Source organism: Panthera uncia, assembly GCF_023721935.1.
Source record: "Panthera uncia isolate 11264 chromosome B2 unlocalized genomic scaffold, Puncia_PCG_1.0 HiC_scaffold_24, whole genome shotgun sequence".
Classification (NCBI taxonomy): domain Eukaryota; kingdom Metazoa; phylum Chordata; class Mammalia; order Carnivora; family Felidae; genus Panthera; species Panthera uncia.
The window spans coordinates 91,728,426-91,744,015 of record NW_026057580.1 but is presented as its reverse complement, the minus strand read 5'-3'; the positions used below and the strand labels follow the sequence as shown (position 1 = coordinate 91,744,015).

Sequence of the window (15,590 nt, the reverse complement as noted above, 5' to 3'; positions counted from 1 at the left end):
TCATCTCTTTCTGGCACAGATTTGCTAAAACCCTTAGAATTTCCTAAGTGCTGAAAGCCATCTGTTTTTTTGTTTTGTTTTTTGTTATGTTAATAAGGTGACTTTTGGATCCACCTAAGGAAGAGACCTGGATGCCAAGAGCACCAACTATAGGATTAGAGGGTTAGAACTTCCAGTCCCACCCCCTGACCTCTGGGGAGGGGAAAGGGGAGAGGTTGAATCCTTTCCAATGGCCAGTGGATTTAGTCAGTCATCCCTATGTCATGAAGCCCCCGTAAAAAACCCAAAAAGGGCGGGGTTCAAAGAGCTTCCAGGTGGGTGAACATGTGGAGATTTGGGCAGAATGGTGCCCCTGGAGGGGTCATGGAAGCTCTTAGCCCTTTCTCCATACTTTGCCCCATGCAACTCTTCCACCTGGCTATTTCCTGAGTCATATCCTTTTATAATAAACCAGTAATCTAATAAGTAAAATGTTTTCCTGAGATCTGTGAGCCACTGTAACAAATTAATCAAACACAAGGAGGGGGGGGGTCCTTGGAACCCCAATTGATAGCTGGCATGATGACGTAACTCCAGGTGGAGTTGTTTAGAGACAGAATTGAGAATAACTAATAATAACTAATAATAATAACCATGTATATATGTTGTTAACGTTGTTTTAAAGTACACAGTGTGTCATTCACATTATTTTAAAGTATATGCCTATGTGTTCTCACAAGCAGACTTAATCCTGCAGTTGAAACTACAAAATCTAAAGAGAGGTTAGGAAACATGAACATTATTATCTGGGAGAGGAGATTTTCAAAGGCTCGAATGGAAAGAGCAAGGTTATCCAAGGACACTTGGAAACAGAACGGGGCTAAAGGAATTAGCAATTAGCAGGGCCAGGAGAATGAGTAGACAGCCAGAAGACAGAAAAAGAACAGAAAGTAAGCCAGAGATTTTTGGAAAATGAGTACTATTTCCAGCTAGTTGTCTGGAAGTTCTTTGTTGAGTACAGTTAGCCTTGTATTGACTCTCTTATGTTTTGTGACATTTGTAGAGATTTTTGCATTATGCTAAGAAGTAAACATATGAGGATGTAAAAGAGTGCGTTAGGAAGAGTTATGGATTTAGGCTGTGAGTTATCCAGTTTCTACTTTTACCATCCTTTGATCAAGAAGAATGACATTTGCATTGTCCCCACTGCGCTAAAAATTCTCCGTGTTCAAAAATTTAAGCTTTTTAAAATAAGTTCCTGTTTGAATGTATGTTGATTTCTTTGCAAACCCTAGCTCTATCCATAGCGTGTTCATTACCACTGTTATTTCCCTATTATTTAAAATAGAAGCATGGGTCAGGGGCATTAAGGAATCTACTCCTGAAATCATTGTTGCACTGTATGCTAACTAACTTGCATGTAAATTTAAAAAATAAATTAAAAAAATTAAAAACAAATAAAATAGAAGTGACGCCACTGGAATGAGGATACGCAATACAATAACTCAGTATTATATGAGTTTCAAGCAACTGTAATAACTATAATTAAATAACAGATAAACAGCAGGGGTATAGGTCTGATGTTAAACAAGAAACGGATTCTTTTTGTCACAGAATGTTTTAAATTTTTTTCTAAGGGTAGAATAGAGAGTGTTGCTTTTCATTTATCATGTTTCCTTACTCCCCTCAGTATTTTCTTTCTAACATGCAGAGTGAACAGTTACATGAGCTGGTAAACACTTTGTACTTCAACTGTCAAAACGTTAAGATCATTATACCAATTCCTAAGAGTTCAGGGACTCTTAGAGGGTTACTCTCCGTCAAGAACCAAATAAATTGAGATCCTAATCTTTTAACAGTTCTCTCTTTGTTCAATGGATGGTTGCTGCTTAAAGTCAAGTTAGTACTTGAAGAAAGTCTGGATGTGCACAGGAAAGAAAAGCTTAGACTGAGGAGGAAAGTTATTTCTGAGATATTTTAAACAGTTGTCATTTAGAATCCTTTCCTTTTTTGTTTTTTTAATTAAAATTTTTCTTAATGTTTATTTATGTTTGAGAGAGAGACAGAGAGAGGGACAGAATGGGAGTGGGGGAGAGGAGAGAGAGAGGGCGACACAGAATCCAAAGCAGGCTCCAGGCTCTGAGCTATCCACCCAGAGCCCAATGTGGGGCTCAAGCTCACAAACTGTGAGATCGTGACCTGAGCCAAAGTTGGACACCCAACCAACTGAGCCACCCAGGGGCCCCCTAGAATCCTTTCCTTTTTTGAAGTCTAAGCATTCCTGGCCTATCAGGTGGTTTCTCAGAAGAAGATATCAGGCATCAGGGTCCCAGTGGAATATGAAGTGCTGACCTTCCTCCAGCTCCGGCCATGGCCACTCGGAGAAGACCCGGGAAATTTATGATTCTATAGAATTTTTTTTCGAGAGAGAGCATGAGCGGGGGGAGGGGCACAAGGAGAGGGAGCGAGAATCCCAAGCAGGCTCCACGCTCATCATGGAGCCCGATTCAGGGCTTTATCCCAGGATGCTGAAATCATGACCCAAACTGAAATCAAGAGTCAGACACTCAACCAACTGAGCCACCTAGGCAGATTCTAGATTTCGATGATATAATAGTCTCATCCATCAAGGATGCTTTTAGCTATAAAGCTCCCAACTAATAGTGGCTTGAGTAATAAGGAAACGTTATCTTGCATAACAAGAATTCTGGGAGGTAGGAGGTCATTCTGGGGGTAATTTCAGTGGCTTAATGGTGTCAGAATTCTGAATTGGCTTCTCTATATGCTCTCGGTTTTTCTTTCCTGGTCTCAAATAGCAGTTCCAAGCATCAATTCACACTGACAGCATGCAAAGGAAAAGGGTCAGACCCTCTCCTTTGTACCAAAAATTATATCATGTATTCATGCCTAGACCAGTCATGAACAAGGAGAATGGACTTACCTCACCAATTTAGACCAATCAGTTTCCCCATCCCTAAACATTGCCACCTGAACTTGAACAAAATTTAGTTTTTGTTAGCAAAGAAGGAAAAGCGTGTCCGTTGTCTAAGGAACCAACAGTGTCTGCCAATGGGTAACTCCTGCCGCCTTAGCTCAAAATTAATTCCCAGTCCCTACTCTTGTCCTAGCTGGGGCATGGGATCTGAGGCAAACCAGTTCCACAATATGGTACTTGTGCTGTTTAAATTAGATTGAGTGTGGTTTAGGGCTTGTGGAGGCTAATTATTCCAGCCCTGCCTCTGGCTGTCCTTTTCCCTAGATTCCCAGACAGGTCCCAGGAACCTGTTAAATCCACCGGTTGTCTTTGTGACTCACCAGCGCCTCCATGTGGTGAGTCCCAGTAGTGAGGGAGCTGGGGAGGTAGGCCTCCTCATTCTAGATCACTCCATCTCAGACCCTGGACTTTTTACACTGCTAACAGGGAGCATTCACTGGCAGCACTTGGAAACTTTCAGGAATCTAACATTCTGGAAATGCTGTTCTCCTTTCCTGTAAAACCCGCCCTATCAATCTGGGAAATCCCTCCTTGGCTGTTCCCAGCACAGGGCTGATAGAAGATAGGTTTTACCTGTGCTGTCCTATGGGTGTTCATCAGTTGCACTGTTTAGTTGCAAGTTTGCCTACTGCTGTATTAGTTTTGCACTCAACCCCCACCTCCTGATCTTGGACGTGGCCTTGGAAAGCAGCTCAGTTGCAGGATCTGAGGATAAGGCTGCATTGTATGCAAGTAGTGTGCAGGTAACAGCTGCAGTTCCTGGGTCACATATATTTAGAAGGTCACCTGAGGCCAACAGGATTTAGAAGCAACTTTCCAAATTACCAGCTGAAGCTGCAGGCTGCTATTTTAATTTAACTCCCTCTGTACTCTGGTTAAGAGAGCCACATTCCATGAGCACCTTCCTATGGTCTCTTCCTTCCCTGGGCTTCATGCACAACATTTGCTCTGTGTTAATTCAGGTCACCTACCCGTGACCCGACTGGTGTGCATCGAAACTAGTTTTTTTAGTAAATCTCCTTTGGGCTTGGGAGGATCTATTTTTATTTTAAGTTGCATGGTTGTAGCAAAGCACTAGGTGCTGTGGTTATAAATTGTGGCTTTTTGATTTGCTTCAGCCAAAAGGAGAGTTCTGGTCCACCTCAGAACCACAAGCTTCCTTACTCATTTCACTAGCCCAGCCAAGACCGCAAGTTCCGGGCAGTATTTTAAGTGGGTGGGTAAGAGCTTCTTTTCCTGGTTGTTTCACATTTACAGAATTGAATTGCCATCTGAATTGACTGTTGCATAGCACTTGCTAAACTTGGACATGTGTATCAACTATTTTATTTCTATTAAAATATTTATGTTGTCAATTTCATATTGTTATCAGATGTATTTTTGCAAGGAATGTGATCCATCCTGTAATTTATTTAAAGACGTGAATTTAATACTCATCAGACTTAGCTTTAGTAATAAACTCAAAAAATAAATTTCCACAATTTTTTTTCACCTTGGCCCCAAATCACCCATGTTTATCATATGACAATCAAATTTTTTATGGGCAAACTTTATTAGTATATTGAATTTTGCATAAATTAGATAACACACTGTAGCTAAGATGTATACTATATACATGTGTGTACATATATACTTGCTATAGGGGTGCCCGGGTGGCTCAGTCAGTTAAGCGTCCAACTTTGGCTCAGGTCATGATCTCACGGTTCGTGGGTTTGAGCCCCGCATCAGGCTCTGTGCTGGTAGCTCAGAGCCTGAAGCCTGCTTCAGTTTCTGTGTCTCCCTTTCTCTCTGCCCCTCCCTCACTCGTGCCCTGTCTCTCATAAATGAATAAACATTAGAAAATTTAAGAGGAAAGGGCTAACCTCATTTTCTGAAGAAATAGAACCACCATTTCAGTTAGAAAATGTAACTAAAGATCATTCATAAATAATCATCTTTAAAACCTTGCAGAACTTGATTCAAATTAATGTTTTTATTTCTCAGAAAAGAAATATTACTCAGCTGTAATTGAATTACCTTGATCACTGGGTTTTTTATTTAAAAAATTAAGGCACAGCAGTTATTAGGTTAATCTGCTAAAAATCAAGCTTTAGAATTTAAGGAGACTAATTCTCCTAGATTCTCTTGGAAGCTATTTTATTGAAGCACAGAAATTATTAAATAGAGTAAACATCACCCTTGTGGCTTGAAAATGAATTACAATTTCCATCCAGATAATTTGTTCATGAAGAATTATGTACGAGGAAAAATTACTGTGTATATTATTTTAAAATAATGAAACCAAATTATTATGTTATTTTCATTATGATGACTCAACATTTCTTGTTCTTGTTGTTCTTCCCCTGTGTTCTAGAAAGGTATACATGAGTGGAATTTTAGTGCTTCTTCTGTCAGGGGAGTGAGGTAAGTTTCCTTGGTACATGTTTTGTTTTTTTTTTTCTTTTTTTACTTAGAAGACAATAGAACTTTTAGTCAGGATTTAAAAATGCAAAGAACTTCAAGAATCCTCTGTTGATGAAAATGCTCAACCTTTTCTATCTCTATTATAAAAAGATTTGCAACCAAAACTTTCACTGTTAGTTGAACTGACTCTGTGCTTGTCACCTGCTCCAAATATGGAGAATGAGGGATAAATGTGGACTGTGGACCAGGATCAAGGTGTAGATAAAAGTGAGCTATTTGGATCCTCTCTAGCTGGTTGAGCTGTTGGTGTATGTGATAGGACGGTTTTCCGGTCTTTTTGGTGTTTCAGGAATTAATCTCCTGTGAGGTGGAGCCAAAAAGCTACATGCCATCTATCAGGTTGCATATCCTGTAGTTAACATTAATGTGACTGTTAAAGAGACTATAGGGAATTTATTTTTAAAAAACTTTTCCTGAGGTCGCTGTTAATGAGGTGTTCCTGAAATTCTAGCGGCTCACTTCAGTGGTTCAGTTCTGACATTGCCATCATAATGCCAGTGGTTCAGGAAATACCAGTTCCTGGGATATAGAAATGAGACTTTTTTTTTTTTCTTAGAAGCAAGAACCACTGGTTAAACATTTAAACACTTGTTATATAGAAGCTCAGTCTAAAAAGCAGCTCTTGGAAATTTCAAGCCAAATTAGTTGTGTTTACTATTTATTTCCACATAATAGAAATGAGAAGAAGCAGATTTCTGCAGGTCAGTTATGCAATACCCTGTTGCTTGTGGCATAATAATAATTGGTTTTGATGGAGCATGAACTGCTAGAGCCGTCTGAGTCACTGATAATTGGAGTTTGCCTGGTAAAACCACCTGTTACCTCATGAAGGATCTGAACAGAAGCAAGCAAGATAATAGACTGACTCATTATATATCTTTCCAACCCAGCCTTCTCAAATAAAGTTTTACTCTCTTAATATTTAATTTTTAAAACCAGTCATCAGGAAGGCACTCGTTTATTGCTGCGTTTTTAAGCAGTTTATGAAAGTATGGTAATATAAATTCCATTTTATCATATCTATTTTCCAAGGAACGTTTTTTTAAATTTAAGTATGACATCACTACATACGCCTTTGTTGTGACTTACAGCATATATGTAGAATGCTTCTTTCTATGTGGCTATTGCTGGTTTCTATGTTGAGAAACTCAAGCTGTAGTTTATGGCTTCAAAGAGAGCTAACTACTCTTGGCTTCCTTCTTGATGAAGAGATAACAAACTACAGAGAAAAATCCAACTAAGTCAGCAGTTTGTCTTGCATCCCCTCAGGATTTGCTCAGCTCAGTCAATGAGCATTTTACTGAGACTCCAGGTGTGTGTCAAATGTTGAGTCCTAGTCTGCTAAGAATACAACAGTGACCACAACATGAACTCCCCCTCTCAAAGAGGTCACAACCCAGCCTCATAACATTTAACAGCTAATGACAAGAGCTACTATTGAGATGACCTCGAGATGAGCAATGATAGATGTAAATGTTCAAGGAGCAGAGGTGCAAGAGAAAGTCTTTCTGTTGAAGGTAGACACAGGGAAGGGAGAGGGTAAGATCTAAGCTGGGCCTTGAATGATGAATAGAATTTCTTTACAGAGTCAAAAATGATGTGCATCCCAAATGCAAAGGCATAAAATAGGGATTGGCAACCTACAACCCACAGGCCAAATATGGCCCGCTGCCCGTTTTTGTAAAGTTTTATTGGAACCCAGCCACGTTCATTTCATTTGTGTATTGTCTAAGGCTGCTCCAACAACAAAACTGAGTAGTTTGGCCTGCAAAATCTGAAACATTTACTCTCTGGCCCTTGTCAGAAAAATTTTGCTAACCTTTGGCATAAAATAGCATGGCCTGATGGTAAACTCCGAATTATTTCAGTTGCTATAAAATCACTCGCTGAGTCAAAACCAAGTGCTGTTTCACATTTCTTCACGCCTCTAAAATCTCGACACTGATGAGGTGCTTTTATTGCTGCCACACATTGCCTTCTTAGCTTTGGAAACATTTCATTGTTCTACAGATGCCATAGCGCCAGAATCACTGAGCCCACCCAGCCAGTTGATACTTAGCTTTTCCTCCGATCACGCAGGGTAGTGGTATGGCAGCCAGGACGCCTTTCCCCTGTAAGCTGGAGGGATAAATAGCTTAGGTGTCCTTCAGGCATGCCAGAGCAGCCCTGTCTGCTGATATAGGTAAAAGGACAATTCTCAGACTATGAAGTAATTTTAGTATCGTGCTATGGGGAACATCACTTCTTCAAGTGCTCTTTATATCTGTCTGTTACAAACAACAACGGTGTCATAACTGGGATTAGATATAAAATGTACTTATTTTTCATTACAGATTCATAGAAGCAAGAAGCATAGCTATTTCCCTGAATAATTCTTTTTGTTTGTTTCAGTATTTCTAAATTTGAAGAACGATGCTGTTTTCTTTATGTGCTTCATAATTCTGACGATTTCCAAATCTATTTCTGTACAGAACTTCATTGTAAAAAGTACGTATTAGTCATTGTTTATGTGTAAAAAATACTGTTCTTACCTGATCATTATTTTTAATTAATGAGTGAGCATGTAAGGAATTCATGGCCATCTGGTTATATAAATATTGCATTTAGGCTAACATCTCATAATTACGGGGTATGTTTAACAATCAGAGAATGGAGGAGGGGAGTCTCTTTAATAAATCAAGCTTTCTCTTAGTGATAATTAATTTTTCCAAAGACAAAACATTAACCAAGACTTACCAGTTAATTGCCTGATACTATGTCACGTTTTTAAAGTGTTCACTTATTACAATATATGATTACCAAAATTTTCATTCTTGAATTCTTTTGGATAATCTCACCATTGTCTACAACAGTGGCTCTTAACCCTAGTTCATAGTGGAATCACTTGATGCACTTAAAAAACTGCCTGGGCCCTACCCCTGACTAATTATGTTGGATTTTCTGGTGGGGGTGCAGCTCGAGTTAAGAGCTAGTTATATGATATACACCAATAAAAGATAATCCAAAAATCCATGGACTGGACTGGACTGTGTTTCTGTGAACCTCCCTGGGTATATTTCCCTTGGGCTAATACTTAAAGACTTCATGTTCCCTTGGAGCACAGTTGACTGATGGTGGGGATCTAGGAAAGTGAGTGACAATTTTTAAACCAAAGTGCAGGTAAAAGCCAGCTTGGACTTAAAATTTTGGTTAGGGCTTTTCTTATTCAAATAATCACTATTTGACCCCATTGTAAATGACTGATATACTGATTACAGTATATAGTCAGTCATTTTTATCTTGATACAAGAAAAAATGTTTAATCCATAATTCTTGGCTGTAGTTTTATCTTTATTATTGTAAAATATATAGTAAAAAGACTTGGAAATAAGAAATAATTCCTAGCACATATATGGTCTACTTTTCTACTTAAATTCTCAAGGCTACTGATTTGTTTCTATGATCATTATAGCTCAGATTTATGGAGTACTTACTCTGGACCTAATATCTATTTTAATCTTCAAATAAAAACTTAGGTAGGTAATATTAATATCTTCATTGAAAAGAGTTTTTAAAAAAATGGCATCTTGGAGAGCCTAAAACCATATATAGCCAAAAAATGTAAAATCTGGGATTTGGACAAGCACATGTGACTCTAGAATCTAGTTTCCTAAAAATTACATGTATTCCCATCCCACTGTATTATATTCTGCTTAGAGATGTACATGTTGAAAAACTGTGTGACTAGCTGATGGAAGTCTTCACCCCAGATCTTAAAGTCTGTCTTTTGGGGAGCCTGGGTGGCTCAGTCGGTTGAGCATCCAACTTCAGCTCAGGTCATGATCTCACAGCTCGTGGGTTCAAGCCCCGCATCGGGCTCTGTGCTAACAGCTCGGAGCCTGGAGCCTGCTTCGGATTCTGTGTCTTCCTCTCTCTCTGCCCCTACGCCACTCGCATTCTGTCTCTGTCTCTCTCAAAAATAAATAAACATTCAAAAAAATTTTTAAAAAAAAGTCTGTCTTTAAAGCCAGAATTTTTTTTAGGTCTTTAAATTTCTTCTTCCTCTTGGTTGAATTTGCTTTTATCTTTAACTCATCAGGATGTTTAATCTTCATCAGAGCATACTGTTATTCTGATCACGCTTGGGAACTTCTTTTTCTTGTCATTGACTGCCAAGAAATGTGTAGAGAGAAAGGAAGAGTCGCACTCCAGAGATAGACTCCAAACTCCCAAATGGGCTTTGTCTATTTTGTTCCTTGTCACAGTTCCAAAGGCCAGAATAGTTTTTGATCCTTGTAGATACTCTATAAGTATGGAGTACTTGTTGGATGGATGGATGGATGGATGGGTGGGTGGTTGGATGGTTAGATAGTGGATGGTTTAAAAAAGAGGTACAGAGATAAAAAGGTTCTGAGTTGTGGTAGGTAGACTTTTCTTATCCCACATAACCTGCTCTTCTCTTGGGTTGGCAGTGCAGAGCATGACCTGCCTGTGAGATCATCAGCCCCTGTTCATAGTACCTCCCTTGCTTTAAGTCTATGAACCCTTAGCATCTCCTTCGAATAGACTAGACACAGCTAGCATTATAGGGGCTAATCTGTTTCTTGCTATAACTATTTTTCTTGCCTCTGAAATGGTCTACAAGAAAAAAACAAAAAAACAAAAACTTCACAAGAAGAGCTCCTGAAGAAAATGTCACCAAAAGAGGGGTGGCTTCTTTTACAAACCTATAAGCCAGCCAGCCCTAATTCACATCAGTGTTTTGTAGGTTGTTTTTATGGGACACCACATTTACGATAATGGAGGCAAAATGGGTTCAATATCTCAGATGAAATGTTGATACAACAAATAGTCACCTCAGAATTTAGAGACACTATTCCAGAATATGGGTATTTTTGTTAAGTCCCATTTTAAATAAGAATATTACCATCAGCAAAACAATAATAGCTAATATTTAGTGAGTGAAGTCTGCTAAGCACTTTATAAGTACTACATCAACTCATCTTCATAACAGCCTTTAATTTGACACTTCTGAGGTCCCCACTTTGTAATTAAGAGGTGAGGCTCAGAGAGGTGGAAGAGTCCACCCCAAATCACACAAATGCAATCTTGGCCTGATATCCAAGTCCACATTCTTAACATTTCTAGGAGTTTGTCGAGCTTATTGTTCTAATTCTATAATACATTAAATTACTATTATTTGAAGTGAGGCATTAGGTCAGAAATTTCTAGACAGTCCTACCAACCTGTGTTTTCCCTTTTGGAAAGTCACATTTTTCATACTGATACCAATAGTTTGTTCACTGCCTGATTTTAGAAAGTCTCTTAGCGCCCATGTTTTGCTCCAAAACCATGCTGGAACATACTTGGGTTATATTTAACGTCAAACGTATTGCGAGTGACCACATACCAATTCTCATTGTAGGTTTTTTGAAATGGTGAACACCATTACCGAAGAGAAGGGGAGAAGCACAGAGGAAGGTGATTGTGAAGGTGACTCCTTGGAGGTAATGACTTAGGCTTCATGCCCGTCTTACAAAGTTTCTCTGCGGCTGTTTAAAAAATGAACTACTTAAAGCCTTACTGGGGAAAGCGTGCGCGGGCGCACGTGTCTGTGCGTGGAGGGGGCACGTAAGTGGTGGTGGAAGGTGGGGAGCCCAGCTAGAGTCTATGAGCTTTCTCTTAATGCTCAAGGCAACTTCTTCTAGAACCCCTTGTTAAAAAACAGCTAAAAAGCAAACATTGGAGAACTCTTATCTGGGAATACTGAGTTTGTTTGTTTTGCTTATCTGTTAGTAACTATGCTTTATCTGTGAGGAGGTTGATTATGCTCAATGCACGGCCTGCAGGGCCCTCGCGTTTTTATTCTCCTCTGATAATACGTGCAACCCAAACAAGCACAATTCAGCGAAAATTCTGAATGACAAACCTGGTTGTGGCCCTCCTATGTATACTGCACAGAGGACCTGGAACAACTACAGATTAATAGAATAAAGAGAGGAGGGTAGTACAAATTACCTGTAATGCCTGCCGTTCCTCTAAACGCAGTTCTCTGACTTCTGCCTCATGGACACAGGACACTGTAGACACCTATTCTAGATCATGTCCATTTTCGCTGTCATGGTTACTCTGTGGTAAAGAGCCTTCCTCACTGTGAGGCCCAGTACTGGAGTGTCCCAGGAGTGCTGAGCACCTTCAGAAAGTGGACATTCCTCCAGGCCTGACAGTAGACCACCTTCTTCTCCAGGCTCCTCTCGGTGTTGGACTCGGAACAAAATTCTTAACCCAAGTAATACTAAAACTTATATTTCTTTTTTTTGATGTTTATTTATTTATTTTTGAGAGAGAGAGAGCCAGCAGGGAATGGACAGAGAGAAAGAGAGAATCCCAAGCAGGCTTTATGCTGTCAGCACTGAGCCTGACGTGGGGCTTGAACCCATGAACCCTGAGATCATGACCTAAGCTGAAATCAAGATTTGGAGGCTTGAGCGACTTAGCCACCCAGGCTCCCCTACATTTCTGATGTTAAAGTGAAATAGAAGAAACTATAGCACCAGCCTGACTGGAATACTTATTTACCAGATCACTTTGATAATGTCATCCCACATACTAGAATTTTTATAAAAACATTGAAGCAGTAGGGTAGAAGTTGAAAGAAAATTTAAATATAATAACCAAGTGTTAACTCTGTCTAGAGTTAAGTTCTATAATTACCTAGCAGTTGTATAGCTTTGATGTTTGTAGGTAAGCCTGAGGCTCGTTCATTAAAGTTATAAAAGGATGATAGACCTAATTTGGAAAAAAAAAAATGTTTCCCAGTGCATTAGCTTGTTGTCTATTTAAGTAATGTTTTTTTTTTAATTTTTTGTACATGTTTTACATTTTACAATTTTGTATTTTCTTTTTTTTTAATTTTATTTTTTATTTTTTAAAATTTACGTCCAAATTAGTTAGCATATAGTGAAACAATGATTTCAGGAGTAGATTCCTTAATGCTCCTTACCCATTTAGCCCACCTCCCCTCCCACAACCCCTCCAGTAACCCTCAGTTTGTTCTCCATATTTATGAGTCTCTTCTGTTTTATCCCCCTCCCTGTTTTTGTATTATTTTTGTTTCCCTTCCCTTATGTTCATCTGTTTTGTCTCTTAAAGTCTTCATATGAGTGAAGCCATGTGATTTTTGTCTTTCTCTGACTGACTAATTTCACTTAGCATAATACCCTCCAGTTCCATCCACGTAGTTGCAAATGGCAAAATTTCATTCTTTTTGATTGTCGAGTAATACTCCATTGTGTGTGTGTGTGTATATATATATACCACATCTTCTTTATCCATTCATCCGTCGATGGACATTTGGGCTCTTTCCATACGTTGGCTGTTGTTGATAGTGCTGCTATAAACATGGGGGTGCATGTGTCCCTTCGAAACAGCACACCTGTATCCCACAATTTTGTATTTTCTTATTTCAGTATTATGTTAGAAACTAGATCTCTAGGCTCCTACATCAGTGCTCTTTTACTATACCTCATTATCTCTGTTTTTACTTGGTTTAAATTTAGTCACTTGATACATAGCAACTACCAAGGTAAAAGGCAACAAAGACAATGAAAATGAAACACATCCATTAGTAAATACAAAATGATGATGTGAGTGGACTGGAAAATCCATAAAGTTCCTCTGCAGTGTCATAAAAAGGCTGGCTTTTGTTCAACCAGTGATAGCTGTCCTTTACTTTATACCCTTCTTTGAGGAACTGAATCTTACCAGAAGTACACATAGCATAGCCAGGCTGTGGTAGCCATATGTCACAACTTGGTCTTCTTAATTGATTGAATCAACAGTCTAGAGACTCTTCTCCGGGAGCCACTTTTACCATATGCATAACACAAAGCAGTTCTAATTGCCTTAGAATTTGTGATGAACATTGTCAGCTGATTTTTGTAAGACTCAGTTTCCTACAATGTAAAAAAAAAAGTAGGTAGATCACTTTTTAAAGAGCTGTCAAGAAGATACGGAATCAAGATCCTTTGAACTGGACACAGTAATAAATAGGGTGGCTGTGTGAGGGGCCCTTCCCAGTCAGACAATCCTACTGCGAGCACTGAAAATACTCACCAAACAAATCAGAAGGGAAATAAATGCTCAGGCTTCTTCCTAGGAATAGCCTGAGGGTTTTAGCTGTGCTGACCTCACATACACACACACACACACACACACACACACACACACACACACACTCACAACAGCTTATACAGTATTCCTGATTCATCAAAGTGCTTCTGACTCACTCTTCTCAAGTAAGTACAGGGATGCTATTCTTTTAATGTTGGAAAAACAGTTTTACACTCTATCCTTTGCATTCTATCAGAATAATTTAAAATCCATGACAGAGAATGCCTTCTACAGTATTCCCAGTGGACTGTATAGCATATATATATATATATATATATATATATATCCTATAGTGAATATCCATATATAAATATCCTATAGTGAATCAACTATATATATATATATATATATATATATATATAGTTGGGCTAGTTTGGCTAGTTTGCCATTAAACCCCAAGTACAGACATTGTTGACATGTGTGTGTTGGGGGGGAGGGTGTTCTGTGGACACAATAAAAATGAACAGAGATTGTGATGATGCTCTGGGCTCCACACATGGTGATATCTATCCCACTTCACTCTTTCTCTCATTGAATGTCCCTTTGTAGCCAGAGCACCTTTATAATAGGAGTTATTAAATAGCCTGAACTTGTATTTTTGCATAATTTATGATAACTTCATGATTATATTTCTTAGATATTCATCATATGTGGAATTTAAGAAACAAAACAGATGAACATAGGGGAAGGGAAGCAAAAATAAGATAAAAGCAGAGAGGGAGGCAAACCATAGGAGACTCTTAAATACAGAGAACAAACTGAGGGTTGCTGGAGTGCAGGGGATTGGGGGGATGAGCTAAATAGGTGATGGGCATTAAGGAGGACACTTGTTGGGATGAGCACTGGGTGTTTTAGGTAAGTGATGAACCACTAAATTCTATTCCTGAAATCATTATTACACTATAGAATAACTAACTTGGATTTAAATTTTAAAAAATGAATAATTAATTTTTTTAAATGTTGGTTTTAATGGATTTAGCGGTTTTAACTTCACTTAGTGTATTGTCAGTATTGGCAAACATTATCAAAGTGGTTCTATAAACCACAAATTTGAAGCTAATCCCTAGACTTCTGGATGTTCTTATCCGAAGCCTATATTAAGATCTGCTTTTCTTTTTTATTTGAATGGTGAGGTTTCTTTGAGGCAGTACAATTGTGGGAGGGATTCAGCCTCCTTCAGGTCATGGTCAGTCCCCTTCTCCAACTGATTAAACTTGACTCTGCTATAACCCCTGAGCTGGTGTCTGGAACCTTGGATTCTAGTCCTAATTTTGCTAACAGCCAGTTTTATAACTCTGGACAAAACTCATGCTCTTGGCTGGGCTAAGATAATTTCGTTCCTCAAGTGAGAATGGACAAAGAATATCTTAAATACCCTTTCCTAGCTCAAATTTGTATATTTTTTCAAGATTAGTACAAACTGTTCAAGGTAGTTTCAAATATAGGTCAGTACCACTCTCAGAGGACTTTTCTGCTTTAAACAGAAAGAGAAACAGTTTCTTTAGATTCAAGTCCATGTCGTTCGACTCTAGGATGTATTTTGATAGGGACAGGCAATGAATCCATTTCTTAGTTTAATCGGTAAGTTTATATTGAAATCATTGAACAATTGATTGCAGTTACCCATAAGAGTTCTAACACTTATCAGCTGTAATCCTTACTTTTGTTCTCTCAGCCTTCCGTATTTCCACCAACAGCAAGGGCATCTACCCAGTAACCCAAGGCAGCCCCCTGGGAGAAACCTCTGCTCTGCCTCTCTTCCTCTTCACACCAGGTCACCCCTCCAGCCCCTTTACCTCATCGTCTCTGTCATTCCCCCATCTCAGGTCTTCACCACCTCTCCTGTGGCCTCATCTCTCTCCTGCCATCAATATGCATCTCTGTCATCATCAGAGAGATCTCTCACCCGATTTAATCCTGTGACTCCCCTCATTAAAAACCTTTGATGCTACTCTTGGTAGAACAAGGTTACCACGGATACCATGTTCTCAACCCTCTGGCT

At 39.0% G+C, this 15,590-nt stretch overlaps 1 protein-coding gene across 2 annotated transcripts in view; it reads left to right on the top strand.

The window, feature by feature from the left end:
• MAP3K5 (mitogen-activated protein kinase kinase kinase 5) overlaps positions 1 to 15,590 on the top strand; it is a 204,885-nt gene that overhangs the window by 128,291 nt on the left and 61,004 nt on the right. The window contains exons 12-14 of one of the 2 annotated variants that reach the window (XM_049654422.1): positions 5,328 to 5,377; positions 7,829 to 7,924; positions 10,842 to 10,923. In XM_049654422.1, the coding sequence (XP_049510379.1) occupies positions 5,328 to 5,377; positions 7,829 to 7,924; positions 10,842 to 10,923 (228 nt within the window). The remainder of the gene's footprint in view (positions 1 to 5,327; positions 5,378 to 7,828; positions 7,925 to 10,841; positions 10,924 to 15,590) is intronic. The other variant, XM_049654423.1, reaches the window with a different exon arrangement.